This window comes from Marmota marmota, unplaced genomic scaffold (genome assembly GCF_001458135.2).
Source record: "Marmota marmota marmota unplaced genomic scaffold, marMar, whole genome shotgun sequence".
NCBI classification, from domain to species: domain Eukaryota; kingdom Metazoa; phylum Chordata; class Mammalia; order Rodentia; family Sciuridae; genus Marmota; species Marmota marmota.
In genome coordinates this window covers 42791177-42812248 of record NW_026000093.1, presented here as the reverse complement: position 1 = coordinate 42812248, position 21072 = coordinate 42791177, and the positions used below count along the sequence as shown (strand labels likewise).

The 21072-nt window shown below is 34.7% G+C and overlaps 1 protein-coding gene across 2 annotated transcripts in view; it reads left to right on the top strand.

Annotated features, from left to right (window-relative positions):
- Nucleotides 1-20401, top strand: part of Mterf3 (mitochondrial transcription termination factor 3) — a 20577-nt gene extending 176 nt beyond the window's left edge. The window contains exons 1-8 of one of the 2 annotated variants that reach the window (XM_015485982.2): nt 1-65; nt 2585-2933; nt 4384-4536; nt 9727-9916; nt 14498-14645; nt 15017-15088; nt 16716-16877; nt 20136-20401. The exon at nt 1-65 is cut by the window's left edge and continues 174 nt beyond it. In XM_015485982.2, coding sequence (XP_015341468.1) covers nt 2600-2933; nt 4384-4536; nt 9727-9916; nt 14498-14645; nt 15017-15088; nt 16716-16877; nt 20136-20330 — 1254 coding nt within the window. In that variant the 5' untranslated portion in view covers nt 1-65; nt 2585-2599 and the 3' untranslated portion in view covers nt 20331-20401. The remainder of the gene's footprint in view (nt 66-2584; nt 2934-4383; nt 4537-9726; nt 9917-14497; nt 14646-15016; nt 15089-16715; nt 16878-20135) is intronic. The other variant, XM_015485983.2, reaches the window with a different exon arrangement.
- Nucleotides 20402-21072: the final 671 nt, after the last annotated feature.

The window sequence follows — 21072 nt, the reverse complement described above, 5'->3', positions numbered from 1 at the left end:
GGCGCTCCCCAGCCTCAGGGCCTTTAAGTCTCCGTGGCTCCGTGGAGGGAGATTGGTTCGGTTTGGTACGTATCCCCTGGCCCAAGAGTTGGAAACGCAAAATACGTTTTTTTAAATAGTGGCCCTGGAAGGAAGGAGGAGGCCCAGCGTGTGAAGTGGTTTCCTGCGGAAGTTCGGTTTGAGGAACTGAAATCTGGTTTAAAAAGGCCTAGAGAGGGCGACACCATTATTTGAGAGGCCCTTTATTACGAAGCCACCCCTTAGTCCCCATTTCATCTCCTGAAGTCATTTATTAATTACAGAGTTAGAAATCTGGAACTCTGAAAAAAAAATTTTTTCAGTTCTTATTCCTAAACCTAACGAAGTAGACATCGAGTTGAGAACTAGTGTACGATGTATTAGTGGAGTTAATTTTAACTAAGTTAATTAGTGGAGTTTTTTAGGGTGTTTTCTTCCATCTTCGTGATCAAGGGCCGTGTTAGAAAACTTAATTGTGAAACCTCACAGAGCTTATGTACACATTTGCAAATGCCATACCCGCTTTTGAATACTGTGTAGGCCCTGGAGTTGACAATGCTTGTGGTTGATTCATTTCTGTTCTACAAACAGTGGAGCACTGCAAGACTCTGGTGGGGATAGTTACTGGGAGGGTGGATCCAGAGATAAGACCCAACCCTTCTATCCTAAAGGAATTGTTAGGATGTATACATAGCAGAGAAGTGGTAATGTAAAGATAATGCTTTTGCAAGTAAAAATGGAAGGTTAAAAACTAGTTATATTCACAAAGGTCTTTTGATGGATGTGGATGGAGTTTAAAAGTGAACTTGCCAGATGTGGAAGGGATATTAATTTAATTTGATTATAGAGAGACAAGAGTGAATTTGGGATGGGAATGGGTTTGCTTTGAAGCAGGACAACGAGGTTGGACAAACTTTTACATCTAAAATGTCAAACCTGATAGGGACCATAAGATCATTTTATTGTACCCTTAACCTTTACAAATAAATAAATAAATACTATTTTGGCCCTGGGGGTGTAGCTCAGTTGTAAAGTTCTATCTCTACCACCCATAAAAATTATTATTTGAGTAATTATTTGAGTAATGATAATTGTATACCATCATGGGCTAAACATTTTTTACACCCCTTTAAGAAACTTAATTTTGTCAAGGTGGCATAACTACCTTGGTCTTCTGACTCCCAATTTGGTGCCTTTATGATTGCTGCAGAGACAGATTTGGAGGCTTGTTTCCTGCCAAAATTTAACAAAAATTATTGGGAATACTTACTTCCTAAGATCACTTCAGAATGAAACTGAGACTTTCACTTTTATAAATCTCTTCCAACAAACTCCCCCAGACTACAGATCTCCAAGAAATTAGATCTTCAAGTGTTTAGTCGAATGCAGAGCATAAAACAAGCTGAATTCCACAACATAAATGAACAAAGCACAAAGTTGTACGCCGTAATTAGTTCACAGAATTAATTATTTTTGATTGACTAGTCAATAATAATAATGGTTAACATTTATAAATCATTTCTCATATGCAGGACTCCATGCTGTGTGTTATATGGATTATCTTATTTAACATAAAATGTCTTTCTAATTAGCTGCTAAATGTAAAATTATTTCATATTCCTGGAGTTTAAAGTAGCAACAATCTTTCCTGTTAAAAACTACTTTTTCAGTCAAAATATACATTTATGCCTGTCTGCTTGCTTATTTGTTTCTGTTACTTTGTTTTGCTTGCTATTTTGACCTTTTCCTTTTGAAGGCTGTTCTTTTTCTTGTTTCCTACAAAAAAAACAGAATTTGACAAAACTAGTTTTGTTCAATTTCCCTTTTAAGAACAGCTTCATCTTTGAAATAATCAACAGAGTTCAGCTCTAAGAACGAAGCAAGAAAGCCTTCACTGTTCAATATAGCAATGATAATGTTGTGATGATTCGTTCAGGACAAGAGTGGTTTCTTTCTGTTTATTTTGTGACTATGTACATAAAATGCATTTGAATAACTCAATGTTATTTTTTTAAATTTTTTTTAGTTTTTGATGGACCTTAATTTATTATTATGTGGTGCTGAGAATCAAACCCAGTGCTCACACATGCTAGGCAAGCGCTCTATCACTGACCTATGACCCTAGCCCTCAATATTATTTTGGTCAGCAATGTTCTTCTTAAATATCCTTCAAACCATATTCCAAGAGCACTTAACTACCTCACTGTCTTCTTAAAAAATGATTAACAGATGATTTGGTTATGTGTAATTTGAACATTTACAGATTTTTGTTTTAATGATTTTCTTACACCACTGATTTTGCTTTTTACTGTTAAATTGTAAATCTTATCTTTATTATTCCACTTCAGAAAATCCTATTTTTCAGCTTATAACTAAGACTGCCTTGTTTGTGGCTTTCCCTATATATAAGAAACATTTCACTACTTTAGTCTAACCAAATTTAATTAAACACCTTTAATTTAAGAAAAAAATAATAATTTCCAGTTTATTTTTGTTGTTTGAATACAATTTAAAATATTTAAATAAACTGAATTTCTCTTTTGATAGTTCTGTTTTTCCTTTGTAGATTACTTTAGGAAAAATGGCCTTGTCAGCCCAACAGATACTCAGATGGTTCAACTCAATTAAGTCGAGCCGCTTCATTAATGCCACACAACTCACAAAACGTTTTCCAAGACCAGGGAAAACATGGTTACAAAGCTCTTCTGCTTGGCCTCAGATGTCCTCTGACAATTGTTTTCTCCAGTGGGGATTTAAGACTTACAAAACTTCCTCCTTATGGAGTAATTCCCAGTCTACCAACTCAAGTAGGCAAGAGAATAATTCTGCCCAAAGCACTCTGCTTCCTTATGTGAATGAGCAGTCAGAGAAGACACAGAAGATGCCCTGCTTTGACTCCGACCTGACTCTAGAAGGTAATTCTCAACTTTTAGAAAAGTCCCACTTTCCCTGCTTTTGGTAGTTTAAACAAGCTACTTGTTTACATTTTGCTAGGCCATTTCTATTCATACTTTGTACCAGGCAGGAAAAGGAATAATGCCAGCTCTATTTATTTACTGCTCTTTTACTTTGATTTTACTAGTGTGCATAAGATTATCTTATATAAATAAAATAGATTATATATAATTATATAAATATATGTATTTTTAATATTACATTTGCTTTCTAAATGCTTCTTACTTAGAGTATTTAAAATTTTTTTCTTTTGGACCAGGTATGATGACACATGCCTGTAATCACACCTTTTCAGGAGGCTAAGTCAAGAGGATCACAAGTTTGAGGCCAGCTGGGCAATTCTGAGAGATCCTCTCTCAAAATTTAAAATAAGAGCTAGAGAATATAATTCAGTGGAGATCACTTGCCCAGCATGCAACAAGCACTGGGTTCAATCCCAGTACTAAAAAAACAAAACAAAACAAGATTAGATTTATTAGGGTATAATTGGTATCAAATAAAATCCATCTTTTGGGGTATATGATTCTTTGAATTTTGATGTATACATGTAGTTGTATAACAACTACCAGTCATCAAATAGAACAGTTATATCACTGCTAAAGTTCCCTTGTATTGTTTTTAGTCAGTCTTTCCTTTCTAGTGCCTCCTGTTCTAGGAATTCAGATTTTACCATATATGGAATTATATTCAATTATGTACAAAATGATAAAGAGAGCTGGACACAGGGAGGAGAGAGGGTGGCTAAAAAAGTGAGAAACAGAACAAGAGATCACAGTCTGGATTCCTTAGCTTAAGGTAAATTACAGTCCCAAGTGTCTAACATATTGTTTTATTAAAAATATATATATTTAGATAGATAGATAGATAGATACACACACACACACACACAAAACCACACACCGTAGAATCAATGCTAGACCAGAAAGACTGCAGGTGGTAGAGACAGACATCAACTTAGGCACTGGAGAATAACTGGGAGAAGAGGGCACTGCATCAAAGCAGAATTTTCAGATTGTCATGACTAACCTGTGAGATTCAGGCTGTTGAATATGTTGTACTTTTGGCCAAGTTAACAAGCTATGGTAGACTGATTCTCTTTTTCAAAATGTACTTGAAGGGCAGTTGATCCTCTTAACACTTTTACCTGTCATTGAAAAGTGCAAGAGAAAAGTTTTGTGCCTTGAAACTTACTAACAAATTTCTTATCTTAGAGAAAAACAGTAGTTGATCTTTCTAAATAGTCATAACCTTACCTCTTGGTACTTAGAATTTTTTGATTTCTTGAACAATTAATTCTGAAATGATCTCAAGATTTAACTAGCAAAAGACACAAACCAAGGAAGAAGTGGGCTTTGGAGAAATAGTCTGAAGCACTAACTTGCTTCTCTTTCTACGTGCCTGGCTTCAAAGAACTGGACGATTTGCCTCCCTTGTCTCCATTGCATCCACTTTCCGAAGAAGAGGCTGTTCAAATTGTTGCACACCCTCCACTGCCTCCAGATTCATTCACACTTCGAGACTATGTAGATCATTCTGAGACTCTGCAGAAGTTAGTGCTTTTAGGTAAGTTTGAGTACCCTACAAATACTTTAGTATACTTTTGGGGTTTTGTTGTTGTTGTTGTTTTATTTTTGTTTTTTTTTACCTTACTCAACATTTAAATCTTTATCAAAGTAGTATAAACATATAAGCAAAAGTCAAATAGTGTGAAAGGCTCTGTTTCTCTTTACTGACCTTGCATCCCATTTACTGAAGGTATCTACTTTTATCACTGTACTTAACTTCCACATTTTAAAAGCAGTTGCTTATAATACTATCTCTTTTTTCATCAATTTTAGACAACAGTCAATCTTTTATATATACACAGGTATTTTTTCCATATTCTCTAAAATTACCTTGGTGTATTACATTATAATTTTTAAATATGTCATTAGTCTTGGTGTGTTACATTACAATTTTTAGATCTATCATTAGTCATTGTAATCAAATGTATATTTGTTGTTTCCTTCCTGTATAACTTCTTTTTCCTGGAGTTAATAATTGCCTTGTTTTTTATTTGATTAATTTTCTTTGTTTCTTAGGGTTAAATTTTCCCACACCTTCCAATAACCTTTCGGGACAGTTTTTCCAGTGAGTAACTATCAGATCCATGGCACACCACTGCCTGTTTTCCCTGTTACTCCCTGACCTTTCTCCTGGAGCTCATGTCCTAATTTGGATAATTTCTCTTTTGGCTTATTCTCTAACTACCTTAGCTTGTTGACTAGTTGGATCTAGATAGTGAAATGGCCAGGGCACCTCACTGAAAACTTCAATTTAGTTATTTTTAATCTAGCTTCTTATTGTAACATTCTGATTTTCCCATTACCTTTTCCTGGTTGTCTCCTGCTTGCTTTTTCAGCTTTATCCCTTGATACTTCCCTCTTTTGGTTGGCCATCTCTGACAACTGAAGAACTTAGCTTAAATTCCAATAACTTGAAAATGTTTTCTTTGACCCTGAAGAGGGGTCCTCCTTTAAGCTCCCACTTCCTTCCCTGCTTATTTTTGAGCCTAGCATTAATGGTAATGTGTGATGATTGTTGACACATCTGTCCCTGTGCTCAATTAGCTGAATGTGACCCAAATATATAAGGAATGGCCTTTGTTCATAAGAAACTTTAAGTGTTCAGAAACATCTAAAGACATATACTTTAGAGTAGCTGGAATATAAGGATGAAAGGTAATGTGTTAAGACCCATATCAGAGATCAGAGATACAAATAAAGTTTTTCATGAATCAACATAAGTGTCCATCAGTAAATGAAGAGATAAAGAAAACATGCTATACACAATGGAATACTATCTTTTTTTTTTTTAAGTTGTAGATGGACAGCATGTCTTTATTTTATTTATTTTTATGTGGTGCTAAGGATCAAACTTAGTGCCTCATATGTACAAGGCAAGCACTCTGCCACTGAGCTCCAGCTCCAGCCCATATTATCCATTCTTAAGAAGGAAATCCATTGGCAACAATGTGGATGAAAAGCATTATTCTAAGTTAAATAAGATAGGCACAGAAAGACAAATACCACATGATCTCACTTACATGTGAGAACTAAAAGAAAAAACCAAACACATAGTAGCAGAATAGAATGATGGTAGAAGGAGGCAATAGAGGAAGGTATAAGGAGATATCTGTCAAAACTTACAAAGTTTCAGTGAAATGGAGGAATAAGTTTTACAGATCCAAAGTGCAACATGACTATAGTTAATGTTCTGTGTACTTGAAAATTGCTGAAAGAGTGGGTTTTAAATGTTTTTGTGTCACATAAAAAATTGGTGAATATTTGTAATAGTGAATATGTTAATAGCTTTAGGTAATTATTCAGTAGCATCTGTATATATATATGTGTGTGTGTATGTATGTATGTGTATATATATGTATATGTATATACACACACACACACACACACACACATATATATATACATATATAAGACATATGTTTTACACCCAAAATATACATAATAAAGTGTCCAGAGAGTTCAAAAGTGAGAGATGACATCTACTATGAGCAAGAAAGCCAGTTACCTTTCTTTTCAAAATAGCTCTCTTTGCCTATGGCAGCTCTATGGCGATGCAAGACAATCCTGAGATGCAGTCCCTACCTTTACACAATTTACAGTACATCACAGCCTTGGAATATATTTCAACCATTCCTTCTTCTGTATGCTAATACCCAATACTAACTTAGAAAAGCCATGATTGCTTTGCCAAACCATGGTTTTGAATACTAAGTCCTTCTCTTTGCTTTGCAGAGCTGTTTCTGCCTTTTTCTACTTGTTCTTTATGCCAGGTGGCCAGCCACTGTGTGCTGGAGCTCTAGAGCAGGGGGCCAGCTGGGTTCTGGGCAGCTTCACCTGGCAGGAGGCACCTACAGTGTGGAGACTAGAAGGGCCTACTGGGAGTGTTTTTCTCCCTTCTTTGGGTCCAGTTGCTTTCTCCATGACAACAGCTCCTTCTGAGCAGTCCTTCCTTAATAGCTTCTATCTCCCTCTGATCTCTGGTGCTGGAAGTGCCCTCCAGTGTTCCCTTCTCCCTGCATCTTTGTCACCCTATTTAGTCCTCCTTAAAGTTCTTTTCTTTTGAACTTTATAGGGCACTATCTGTTGCCTGTCAGACCCTGATAACTAAATATGTGTTACTGTACCTAAATGCAATGGTATATTTGTAGTTACTGAACTGATGATAATAAAGCCCAACTAGACTGACCATCTACAGGTTAGATCATAATACTACCCATTTTTTTTTTTTTTTTTATCCCCAGTGCTTAGCAGAAGTCCTGGCATTCAGTGACTGTTTTTTCAAGTTAATGAAATTTGAGTAAAACCAAGTGATCTGGCTGAGTAGGGTACTATCCTGATGAGATTCTTTTCTCCATTGGTATTAAAAAGTAGCTTTTCAGGGGCTGGGGCTTAGAGTACCTACCTTGCACATGTGAGGCACTGAGTTTGATCCTCAGCACCACATAAAAATAAATAAACAAAATACAGATAGTAAAAAAATAGCTTTTCAGGATTTCTGCTTTAGCACAGTCATGGTGTGACAGCTCATGCTGAGCAAGGCACTTCAACACATGAAAGCTCTAATATTTACTTAAATTTGAAGTCTAAGCCCTTTGTGCTATTTTTAAAGTCATCCTCCCACAGATATTTGGAACCAGTTTCCATCTTGTTTCTTTATCCATCCAGTAATTGGATTTATTGTCTATTAAAATTATTTTTAAATTATAGAAGAATTACATCTAGTTGTTAAAAATGCATATATTACAAGAAATAGATCTGTCCTCTTTACATCTTCATTTCACTTCCCAAAGGTGATCATTCTTACTGAGATGTTTAAGATATTTAAGTTTTCCAGACCTTTTTCCAAACAAACAAATATGTATCACACAGAAAGCCATTCATATATCTTCCATATGTATGTATATATATGATATATTTTTTTTTCTTAATACCAGGGATTGAACCTAGGAGCACTTTACCACTGAGCCACATCCCCAGCCCCACCCTACCTTTTTTTATATATTTTATTTTTTAGAGACAGGGTCTTGCTGAGTTGCTAAGGGCCTCACTAAGTTGCTGAGGCTGGCTTTGAACTCATGATCCTCTTACCTCAGCCTCCCAAGCCACTGCATCTTATATTTTTTTGAAATTAAACAATACTGTATTTTGAGTTCTGTGTTTTCTTTCAGTAGTTAATATACTTTTAGATTCTTAACTTCATGGAATTAATTTTGCATAAGATACAGAAGAATTTTTAATTTTTTTACAAGATAGTTAGTGGTCCATATTATATATTTTTTTAAAAAATATTTTTTTTAGTTGTCAATGGACCTTTTTTTTTTTACTCATTTATATGTGGTGCTGAGGATCTAACCCGGTCCCTCACAGGTGTGAGGCAAGTGCTGTGCCTCTGAGCTATATAGCTCCAGCCCTGGTCCCATTATATTTTAATGAATGTTTTTCTTATTGATATAAAATGCCATTATTAGCCTACAGTAAATTACTTTAGTTCATCCCAATCTGTTTTCTAGTCTTCATTTTTTGTGTGTGTGTGTGTGTGTTTGTGTGTGTGTATTCTGTTTAGCTGTTTTGCTAATTGTGGTTATGTGTTTAATATTAAGAAATTTGGATTTAGAATTATAATTAGGTCTGCTTTTCTGATCACATTTACCATTAAAGAAAGAATGTTTTTATTTCATTGTTTTTATATGTAATACTGTAAAGTTGCCTCTAGAAATCAGTTCTGGGGTTATTTTTAATCTGAAGAAATATGTTCAATATTATGAAATTTGAGTCTAAACTTAAGGTTTTATGTTATCTAAATGTTTATTTTAAAGATGTGGGAGAGGCTTTCCTTTTCATCTCTTAAAATCAGATAAAAGGAAAAAGAATGAAATCCTCAGTTTTAATGAGAATTTTGAATTACACGTTCTTTGATTCTCTGCCTAAGTAATGCTGAAATCAAACAGTATGAGAAAGTGAAAAATGCTTTTAAATATCACCTTGGTTTCTCCCTTTTTTACTTCTTCTCATGTTTCTTGTCTTGTTTACTTAGATTATATAAGATTAGAAGGGTATGTAAAGGTTAAAGGTTGTGTACTTGCTGCTTTCTGTAGTGCTTGAGGGTTGTATGTGTGCACACATTCTCACTCAGACATTTGTAAGCCCCTTTAAGGTCCTTGTCTCTGCAATAAAGACCTGGAGATGCCAGTGATGAGTAAGAAATAGGGTAATTTTTATTCCCCCTGTGAAGGGGATCATGAGCATATTTTTTAAATAATAATTTTACTTAAGGAAATGACTTAAAAATTTCAAAGTAACAATTTGTTCATAGAGTTTATACCCTGCAAATTTACCAGTTGAGCAGTTACCAAGGAGATCATTAAGGGATCCCAACTATCTTTCAAACCATATCCAGAAGCCATAGAAATGATGATGATCCAGTGATTAGTGAATTTGTCTTGGGAGACATTTAGCCACAAATGCTCATTTCCCTCTACACATGTCTTTGAAATAAATACTATAATTCATTTTAATTTGTTTTATTTCTGTAACCAGTTTAGCTGTAGATATTTAGAAGTTTCTATTTTGTTTATTTCAGTTCTCCTTTGAATAGGTTATTCCTCAGTAATTTCTAATGCTTATATGTATGAACTTTGATGGCTAAACTAAGAAGTGGTCTTCAAACAGTATTTATAATTTATTGTAGGAGTGGATTTGTCCAAGATAGAAAAACATCCAGATGCAGCCAACCTTCTTCTAAGACTGGATTTTGAAAAAGACATTAAGCAAATACTCCTGTTTCTCAAGGATTTGGGTTTAGAGGATAACCAGTTGGGAACATTCCTGACTAAAAACTATGCTGTTTTCTCTGAAGACCTTGAAAATCTTAAGATCAGGTAGGGCTTTTAGAATGATTTTTCACATAACCTAAGAAGTGGCTATAGAGGAAATATATGTGTAAGAAATTTTTTAAGTCTCTGTTGTACAGGATCTACTGAGATAATGAGCATGAATGTTATTTTTTTTTTTGTTATGGATTTTCTTTGATTTAAATTATTTATTCAACTGCTTATTATTATTTCATTGTTTCATCTATTGCTAAGTCAGTACTTAACTATTTCTCTTCAGAAACTGGTATAAGTTGTTTTTTAATGACTATTAACAAATAGCTGTATTTTCTGAGAGTACCCTTAGTTCTGAAAACATGATCTTGTGTGTTTTTTCTATATCCAATTTTTAATAGTAGACATTTGACATTCTCTTGGCAAATTATTGTCTAATTTTGTTAATCATGTTATAAGTTAACTATTTTGGTTATTCCTTTCTTCTTCTTTAAATATCACTTTATTTTATTTTTTTTAATTGTTGATAGACTTTTATTTTATTTATTTATATGCGGTGCTGAGAATTGAACCCAGTGCCTCACACATGCCAGGCAAGTACACTATGGCTGAGCCTCAGTCCCAGCTCCTAAATAGCACTTTAATAAACAACTTTGTACTTCATTCAACATTCAAAGAATTGTGGACTGAGAGAATCTTTAGTGAGACAGTGTTGATCTGTGAGTGAAGGTCCTGCTAGGCATTAAGAACCACAAAGAATAAGACAAGTCCCTGTCCTGAAGTTAACAGTTTGAATTCCCCCCAACTTTTATCTAAATCATTCCATGTTCCAGGATTCAATAAATGGGGGGCACTATTTACCTTGTTGCTGAGGTCAGAAATGCTGGTATTAACTTTGACTTCTCTTCGTTTGTCATCCACATCTAACAAATTACCAAGGCCCATCGGTTCTACTTTATTTTCTCTCAAATTAGTGTGTTTCTCTTAATCTCCACTTGAAATACTTTGCCTCAGTTCCTAATTATTTCATACCAATAATTTCATGCTCCAGTAGTCTCCTAGTTAGCCTGCATCTAATCTTGACCCCCCCCCCATACTATTTTCCACACTGGAAAATAGCCTCCCTGCATTTCAGAAAGTTTGCTGTTTCTTATACCTTCTCGAACCTTTTCTCTGAATTAGGAAAAACAAACAAAAGAAAACTGTAATCCTTGCACAAAACAACTTGAGCCCTTATATAGTCAAGGCCTGGACTCCAGACATAAAACTTGTCCTCTGTCCCATCATGTGGCTTACAGTCTAGTGTGATACAGATAGGCTGTCACAATAAAGAGGCAGAAAGTGATTCCAGGAAACTCTCACATCCAGTGCTGCTCCCCCTGGCTGCCAGAACACTGATTGCCTCCCCATTAGACAACAAGCTTGCCTTGTTGCTCAAAAGTTACTCCAAAGTTGTTTATTAAAGTGCTATTTAGGAGCTGGGACTGAGGCTCAGCCATAGTGTACTTGCCTGGCATGTGTGGAGGCACTGGGTTCAATTCTCACAATGGGGATCCTTTCAGAGACTATACCATGATTTTTACTGTCATTATTATACATGGTAGGCACAGAGAGGTTCAGTAATTTGCCCAAGATTAAAAGTTAATTTTAAGTGACAGAATTGGGATTCAAACCCACTTAGTACAACTCCAGAGGGTTGGCTATTGCGTCATAATGTTTCCCTATGTTTAATTTTGTGAAGGAAATTTAAACTTTAAAGGAACTTAAGTTACCCATTTAAGATCACACATTCTCATAAGACCTAAGAAGTCTTCTCTAATATAGATAGTTTGATCAGTGATTCCTAAACCTGGCTGACTATCAGATTGAACTGTTTAACATTTCTTAATTACTTAGAATTTTTTAATAGGTAATATATCCTCATATACTCAAAAGGACATATGATGAAAAATAAACTTCTTGACAGCAGTTTTAATAATATTTTAGTCAGACACAACATGGCTGCCTGTCCCCCTTCCCCAAGAAAGTTATCCTATTTCCCCTCCTTCTTCTCCATGGCCTTCCAAGACTCAACTAATTTTAATAGATATTGCATTTATCTGAGTTGTTTTCCAGTTTATACTTCCCCCAGTAGTATACAGAAGTGCAATTTCTCTATTATCTTCATTAATAGCTACTACCACCCAGGTTTGTGTCCACCTTCTAGGAATATTCTGTCCTATATAAGAGTAAACACACACACACACACACACATAACTGGTAGCAATTATACATACTATTTTAACCCCACTTTTCTTAACTATATCTTGGAAATGTTTCTTTCTTACGCACTTTCTATTCTTTAATCCAGAATAATCCATACTACAGATCTATTTAGTACCCTACTTATAAACCTCCAGGGTCTTTGTGGTCTTTCCTGTCACAGTGCTTTAGCAATTCCTATACACCTCATTTCACTAATATTACCTGTAAGATACATTTCTAAAAGTAGAATTGTGAGGTCAAAGGATATATTCATTTGTAATTTTAATAGATATTGCATTTATTTGAATTGTTTTCTAGTATATATTCCCCCAGTACAGAAGTCCAATTTCTCTGTTATCCTCACTAATAATAGTGTTATCAACTTTATGATTCCATTTTACAAGTAAAAATAATACCTCTTTGTTAATTTTGGAAACTCGTATTTTAAACAACAAATGTTGGAATACTTTTCATGTTACAGATTACTTTGTATGTGTTGAATTCCTATTTAAATTTCCTTTTCTGTAAATTATTTATGTCTTTTGCCATTTTTTTCTTTTTTCTTTTTGGTGCCAGTGATTGAACCCAGAAGTGCTGTACCACTGAGCTACATCCCAGTCCTTTTTATTTTTTCGAAACAGGGTCTTGCTAAGTTGCCTAGGCAGGCCACCAATTTATAATCCTACCTCAGCCTCCCAAGTCACTGTGATTCCAGGTGTGTGCCGCCACACTTGGCAACATTATTTAATTGGGCTTTTTTTCTTTCTTGTAAACATTCTTTTATATGTTAGAAACATTGGTTCTTTCTCTAAGGCATTTTGCAAATATTTTTCCCAGTCATTTTTTTGACTTTGTTTTATAGTATTTCTTCATATAATTAAATTTATCAATTGTTTCCTCTCATGCCTCAAAGGAGCTACTTTGAAGGAGTAATATTCAGCTGACTAAAGTAATTAAGTTTAGTGCAGAACCCACCATAAGCTTTAGATGTAGGCATGTTACATTCTAATTTGAATTATTAGCATTGATTATTTGATGATCCAAGACAAATTATTTAGCTTCTTTGAATCTATATTTCTTCAAATGTAATGTGGATAATTTATCTGGCTCATAGAATTTTTTATTTTTCTGATAAGAAGTAAACAAAATAACATCTTGATATATTTAGGCATATAATAAAACTACCCTTTACTATATTTTTAGATTTTGAAAAGTCAGTTAAACTTTTTATATTATACTACCATATTTGGGTTCCCAGAAACTTGGGAACATTTCTGAGATGTTAACAAAATACATATTAAAAGACTGTAGTGGGCTGGGGCTGTAACTTAGCAGCAGAGCAGTTGCCTAGCATGAGTGAGGCACTGGGTTCAATCCTCAGCACCACATAAAAATAATCAAATAAAATAAAGGCATTCTGTCCATCTACCACTACAAAAAAAAATTTAAAAAAAAAAATTCAATTACCAAAAAAAAGACTATAGTAAAATTATTTATGAAAATGTATGTTAAATATGCTAACATTAAAAAAAATCTTTTTTCAGTTACAGCCTTTCTTCAAGGGTCCTCTGAATAGACAGTTCCAGATCTCTTATATTCTTCGTTGGTGTTTTTCTGTTCTTAGTGGGGGGTGGGGGGGGCCTAAACAGAAGCTATTTCATTTTTTTCTTACCATGTAATAAATCAAATTAAATGAAAAAGGAATCTACCTATTAGTGGATTTCAGAATTATTTTCTGCCCAATGCACTGGTGCACACCTGTAATCCCAGTGGCACCGGAGGCTGAGACAGGAGAATTTTGAGTTCAAAGCCAGCCTCAAAAAGCAAGGTGCTAAGCAACTCAGCAAGACCCTGTCTCTAAATAAAATATAAAAAATAGGGCTGGGAATTTTAATAGATATTGCATTAAAATGTCTATTAAAATTGAGTAGATTTTAAAACTCAGTGGTTGAGTACCCTCAGTTCAATCCCTGGTAGCCCTCCTCAAAATAAATAAATAAATAAATAAATAAATAAATAAATAAATATTTTAAAGGATCTGGAAATGTAGTTTAGTGGTAAAGTGCCCCTGTATTCAGTCCCCAGTATGAAAAAAAAAATTAAAAGAAAATAAAATTTCCATATTCCTTCAGCCACACAGGATTATTTTCTATTTTCAATCTAAAAGAAAATCATTCTAGAGCCTATGGACAACTGTTCAGTTTTATCCATGTTCACATCATTATTACAGAATTTTTTTATTTTATTGTATTTTTCTATTATGGAATGTTTTCTATTTTATTTTTATTTTGTTTTACTATGTTTTATTTATCCTTTATTTTTTCAAGTTCTTTATAATTGTGAAGCTAGTAAATGTTTACCATATACATGTATTTTTGTGTACTTTTCTAGGGTGGCTTATCTACAATCAAAAAATTTTAATAAGACAGATATTGCACAGATGGTCAGAAATGCCCCATTTCTGCTGAATTTTTCAGTGGAAAGACTGGATAACAGATTGGGATTTTTTCAAAAAGAACTTGAACTTAGTGTGAAGAAGGTAAAGAATGAAAAGACTTTGTACATTTCCTTCTTAGGACATTTAGTAACTGTTAAACCTCATGTTTCTAATAAATGCTGGCTCATCTGAATTCTAAAAAGTCTTGGTATTTTTTTAAGAAAATGAATTACCCTGCTAGTTTAAACATAAAGCTTCATCATTTTATAGTATTCCATCAACTTGGAATTTTTAAGGCTTATTTTCAATATTTGTTTTTTCCTCAAACAGTATTATATTTTTCTGAGGTGCCTATCATTTCTCCAGCTGGCTCATCTTTTAAATTTTAGCTTATTCCCTCTAATGCCTTAGTTTTCCAAACTAGTTAAATGTGCATATATAGTAATAATAGATTGTTTTGTCTCTCATTATAGACTAGAGATTTAGTTGTTCGTCTTCCAAGGCTACTAACTGGAAGTCTGGAACCTGTGAAAGAAAATATGAAGGTAGGACAGTGTAAAGCTTTTGAGAAATCATTTTCTTTCTTTACGTGTTTAAGCCCTTCAAAGGGAATACATTTTGCTATTGTCATCTTAAAGAAAATTGGATTTTGAAAGAATTTATTTATAAAAAGACAGAAAATATATAAAATATAATATAAAAATATCTAGCAAGAAATTTGTGTCATTTAATGATATTTTCATATATTGATCAGATGTTACATGTGTAAATCATCTTGCAGACACTGGTACCTATTGGTAGTATCTGGAAACTGCTTCTGTTGCCTGACATGAGAGGCTATGTCTCTATTTCCTAATCTGTGTTATCAATCTATGAAAATGCTTTGTTTGCCCATTGTGACTCTTTCTATGTCTTAGGGCATTTAGGAGGCTGCATCTAAAAGACTCTTATGAACAGAGCAGTGGGCAGCACATTGCTATCCTTGACACCTGTGCCAATTGCCAGCTCTAGTTCTATCACAGAATATATCAGATATTCTTTACTGTCTTTCCTCCAAAAGAAAAGTATGAAGCCAACGGCAAACAAAGAGTTAATACACACGGCTGTAGAAGTGTCTGAAATTATATAAGGCCTATTCTCTGAGGTACTGAAGTGTTTCATTCTTGGATAAAGAAAATGTAGTATGTACACACAATGGAGTGTTACTGAGTCATAAAGAAGAATGAGTTTATTGACATTTGCCAGTAAATGGGTAGATCTGGAGACCATCATACTAAGTGAAATAAGCAAGTCTCCAAAAGTCAAAGGTTGAATGTTTTCTCTGACTTGTGGGAGCTAATCCACAACAAGAGGTAGGGGGATGGCAGGGGAAGAATAGAAGTTCAGTCGATTAAACAATGGGGAATGTTGAAAAGCGAGGGAGGATAGGAAAAGGAAAGACAATGGAAAGAATCTGACATAATTTTCCTGTGTACGTATATGAAAACATCATAGTGAATCCCACCATCATGTACATACACAAGAATGGTCCTAACTAGAATAAGATATATTCCATGCTTATATAATTATATCAGATGGATTCTACTGTCATGTGTAACTAAAAAGAACCAATAAACAAAAATAAATAAGTGCTAGGGAGGTAGTCTGTGCTTGTGGAGCTTAGAATCTGGTAGGGGGATAAAGTAAGGAATATTAAGAGTGATGGCTTGGTGGGGGAGCATTGGACACTGTGAAAGTACATGGAGAACCTACCCCTGTATGAGTGTTTAGTTTTGTCTTCTGTTTGGAATTTGGACATGTAGGTTTTTTAATAACATGTATATGATTGTGCTTTGGGAATGAAAGCTCAAAAGCACTTTGAAATCTTAATGCTGGTCTATTTGTACCTGGCCCATGCAGCCAGCCTGTCCAGGCCTCCCTTGTGCACTGTTATCCCATCTCATAATTATGCTGCTGCTTCTTGATGATCACCCATCATTTTCAGGAGATGGGTTTGAAATTCTGGTTACCCCAGAAGTAGTAAGCACTAATCCCTTGAGGGCATTGACATCTGTCCCCAGATTTTAAAATGTCATTATTTTAAATTTTGAGATAATAATCAATATGTCCTTTAGTGTAGTACCAAAATAATTATTTCTATTTACAACTTATAACAAATTAATTTTCCTATAGGTTTATCGTCTTGAACTTGGTTTTAAACATAATGAAATTCAGCATATGATCACCAAAATCCCAAAGATGCTAACTGCAAATAAAAGGAAACTTACGGAGACTTTTGATTATGTTCACAATGTGATGAGCATTCCCCACCACATCATTGTCAAGTTCCCACAGGTAATGCATGCAGCTCATGGCTCACTCTGAGAGCTGCCCTTGCATTGCATTCTGGGCTACTACCATCCAGGTGCATGGTGGCATGCAGCTGTGGGAAGTTCACAGCTGCAGGGCAGAGGTCTGCATCTCCTAAAGAGAATTAGTGATTTGTCTGTGTCTCTTGGGTTGCCACCTATTCCTCATTCCTGTTGGAATCAGGGAGAAGAATGTGTTTTTCTCCATTTAAATTCCCTTAAAGATCCTTTCAGTGCTACATGAACTTTTCATTCACAGTCTAAATCTATGAATTAACAAGTGATATCATAGTGCTCTCCTACCAAAGCATAAAATAGTTCTAGTTTGTCATTATGCCAAAGCCACAGTTACATTTTCTGAACTAATCAGACTTGCTTCTTTTTTAACTCTGGAGTGGCATAGACTTGTCTGATTCACACATGGCTGACTCCCCAAATCTAGAGCTACACTTGGCACTTAGTAGGCATGCAATAAATATTTGTTGAACAAAAAGTATTAAAAGCTACAGTTGTTGGAATTTGGCTGATGGAGCAATTATAATGTTAAGTAATTTTCAACTGAAAAGCAGTCACAATTTGTTTCCCCTGGGTTAGTGGATAATTCAGTGACAATAGATCATGATAAGAGAATCTAACTTTTGTCCCCTCTAAACCCTAGTGGTTTAGTCATTTACTTAGTATATAATGAGCATCCACTATGTGGGCACTAAGGATATAAAAATAGATTTGGCTTGCATTCTTGTGGAACTTATAATGCAGTGTGGTAGACAGGGTTCTAAGAATATGATTGTTTTACATAATGTTAGGTTCTCAAGCAGAGGACTGGTAGACCAGTTATTCATTGTAGAAGTAGAAGAATTCTAGTAAGAGCTATTGGGTGTTTACTGTGCCAGCTCCATCTCTACTGCTTTCCTTGTACCAACTCAGTATAATAATTATAACAACCACCATATGAGTGCTATTTTCATCCCTATTTTACAAATGAAGAAAGTAAGCATAAAGGGATTAAGGAACCTGCCCAAGGTTACCAAGTAGGGGCAGGATTAGAACTATGTCAGTGGAGTTTAAATCACACACTTTACCAGGTATGCCACCACTCTAGAAATGATGTTCCTCAGTCAAATAATGAGTGGCACTTAACAGAGGGAGAGAAACCTTCCAAGTGGAGGAAACTATAAACTGACAGGTACATCACAATCATTTGTTCAAAGCCCAGTCATGTAACTGTTGCTTCCAAATTGGGATTCTCAGGTTCCTGAGGTCTGGGCGTATTGCTGAAAAGTCAAAAAGTAATTAATGGGGAAGTATATTAACTGAGAGGCTATGAGGGACCTGGTAAAACTGTTAAGATTTTGGCAAATGTTTTAAAATTTAGTGGTATGAAACTAATTTCATACAATAATGGTTGTGGTTGGCATATATACCTTATGATTAATTAAAATGGAGAAAGGATTATAACTTCATAACTGGTTAATTAAGTCATCTTAAAGAAGAGGTCACAGAAGGTAAAGGATAACAAAAGCAGCTTCAGAGTCATGAACATTAAATCACTAAGGAAGAAGGAAGGAGGTTATATATTCAGGATCCCCTTAAACCTGCCTATCCCCTCCCAACTGGGTTTCAGTAATTCTCAGGCTAGAGGACCTTTTTTTTTTTAAATCCCTAAGACTAATACATCATTAACAAGATGAAATTGGTTGGCATATATACCATGAAATTTTTGTGACAATGGCAAAGTAGTCCTTGGTGGTCAACAACCGTCCATCCTCAAATTTAGTGATAAAGAAACCTTGAGTTATTGGAAAAGTAAACAATAGCTGATCATGAGCTATATAAATAGTTCAGACTATTATTGATTCAGAATCATTTGTGGTGTTGTCTCTTGTATGATAATTTTTTAAGCCAAGAGTTACTGCCTAGGAGCTATACTTGGGAAAAACTAAAACTAAAGTATCTCACATCTTCATTAGCAAAATAATGTAGTAATAGGAAATTAAGTTACCAAAAATGAGGGCAGAACAGGATATCATTTGTTTTTGCATAGACAGAAAAAAGGACATGTATTGTTCCAAAAGCATACCAGCCCCATGCTGAGTTAGCACCCTGTACTATTTTTGGTCACTGTTCTCAAAGCAAGGTTTCAACAGTTTTGTACAGTGTCCTATCCAAGTGAACTATTATTATTTTGTTTCCAGTTGAACATTGGGAAAGAGGCCTAGAGGTTATGTGCCATGCCGAGTATTCTCACTGTGTCTGGTACAAGCAAGAGGAGAGCTCCAGAACTCACACTGATAGGTCATCTGGGCCTTTCCAGAAGTCTCTCAAATGTCTTGACCTGTATGGCTCTTGCACAAGTGTGGCCAGAACTCCCATTTCACCTTCCTCTCTTGCAGTGGTCTGTAGGGACCTGGCCTGCTTCTTATTGCTTTTTAAAGTTGGTTCCACACTCCCTACTCATTGGGAGTTTTAACCTGAGGTAGGGAGACATACTTTCCCTAGTTGATCAGATCAGATGAATTTCATTTTGATTGCAGTAATTTAAAAAATAGGGAAGCTTTGCAGATTAGGAGATCTTACATTTTTTTTTTGCTAACATAACTCTTGATCACTTATTGGAATTATCTTGAAGCCTTATTAAAACATTTCTAAGCCCTGCTCTCAAGGTTTCTGATGAGGTAGTTTTGGGAATATGTAGTTTTGGGATGAGGCCTGAGGGTTTGCTCTTCTAATAGATTGTCTCTGGAGTAGTCTATGTTCTTTGCCCACTGTGTAGCCCTTAATTTATTATTCTGCTTATTAGCTTTGAGTCCTGTTTTAATTATAATTTCTTCTTTTAAAAATATTTTTTTAGTTATACATGGATACAATATCTTTATTTTGCATATTTATTTTTTTATGTGGTGCTGAGGATTGAACCCAGTGCCTCACATGTGCGAGACAAGTGCTCTGCCACTGAGCCACAACCCCAGCCTCTAATTATAATTCCTTATCTAATGATTTTATTGGGGTGCTTGGGATCAAACCCAAGCCTCTCATATGCTAAACATGTACTCTGAGCTATACCTCTAGTCTATTTAGTCATAATTTCTTAGCAGAAACTACAGAATTTAAGTCTTGTTGCATTAGTCATATTTACTGAATATGTGGTCAGTATATTTGTTAACCTATTAAAATATCTGGCCAAGTAAACTTGAAATTTCAACTTTTATTGTATAATGTTTTTAAAACATTTTTCTTTTTCCAGGTATTTAACACAAGGTTGTTTAAAATCAAAGAAAGACACCTATTTCTTACCTATTTGGGAAGAGCACAGTATGATCCAGCAAAACCTAATTACATCTCTTTGGACAAATTAGTATCTATTCCTGATGAAATATTTTGTAAAGAGATTGCCAAAGCCTCTCTACAGGACTTTGAAAAATTCTTAAAAACTCTTTAGTTTTTGATCAATATTAACATGTAATGTTGTAAAATGAACATATGTATGAGTAAAATATATTTTAAAATAAATGCCTCAGGTCTCAATTTATATTAGAAACAATTTTTTTGATATTATATATTTGGATACATACACTCTGGTAGAACTTTCTTATAAGTTCCTATTGACTTAATTCTTATTTTGCTCAACCATGTCCTCAACTAAAATTAACAAGCTTAGAGAAAAGAAGTGAAGTGAGAGTACTATATGCTGATACTTTGCCATTCTGATGAAGATGGCAACAGTGGAAAGTTTTCCCGCTCTAACATTCACAAATCTTTTCAAGTGGTTTCATTTCTTTAGGTGGCTTTATTTCCTTTGAAATGTTATGAGTTTCTAGAGCATAATACACCACCCATCTAATAAGTATTACTCAATGCTCCAAACATATTCTACTTTGGATTATCTACAATGTTGTCTTGCTGAGCACAGATATTCAAAACTGCCTGCAATTAGCTACTAAAATTCAGCAAAGGGAAAGGGACAGGGAAGAAAGTTTGAAGAGGAGGAAAGGCAATAAGACAGTAACAGCCATAATAAACTGACTTACTACCAGCAAGCAGATTTATAACATGAATACCCTCACCACATATATTATCCTGGGCAAGTGATTTTATCACTGAGTCTTTGCTTCTATATTTGTAAAATAAGGCACCATGACTATCTGCCTTAGGATCACCAGATTGGGTAGACTTTAACATTG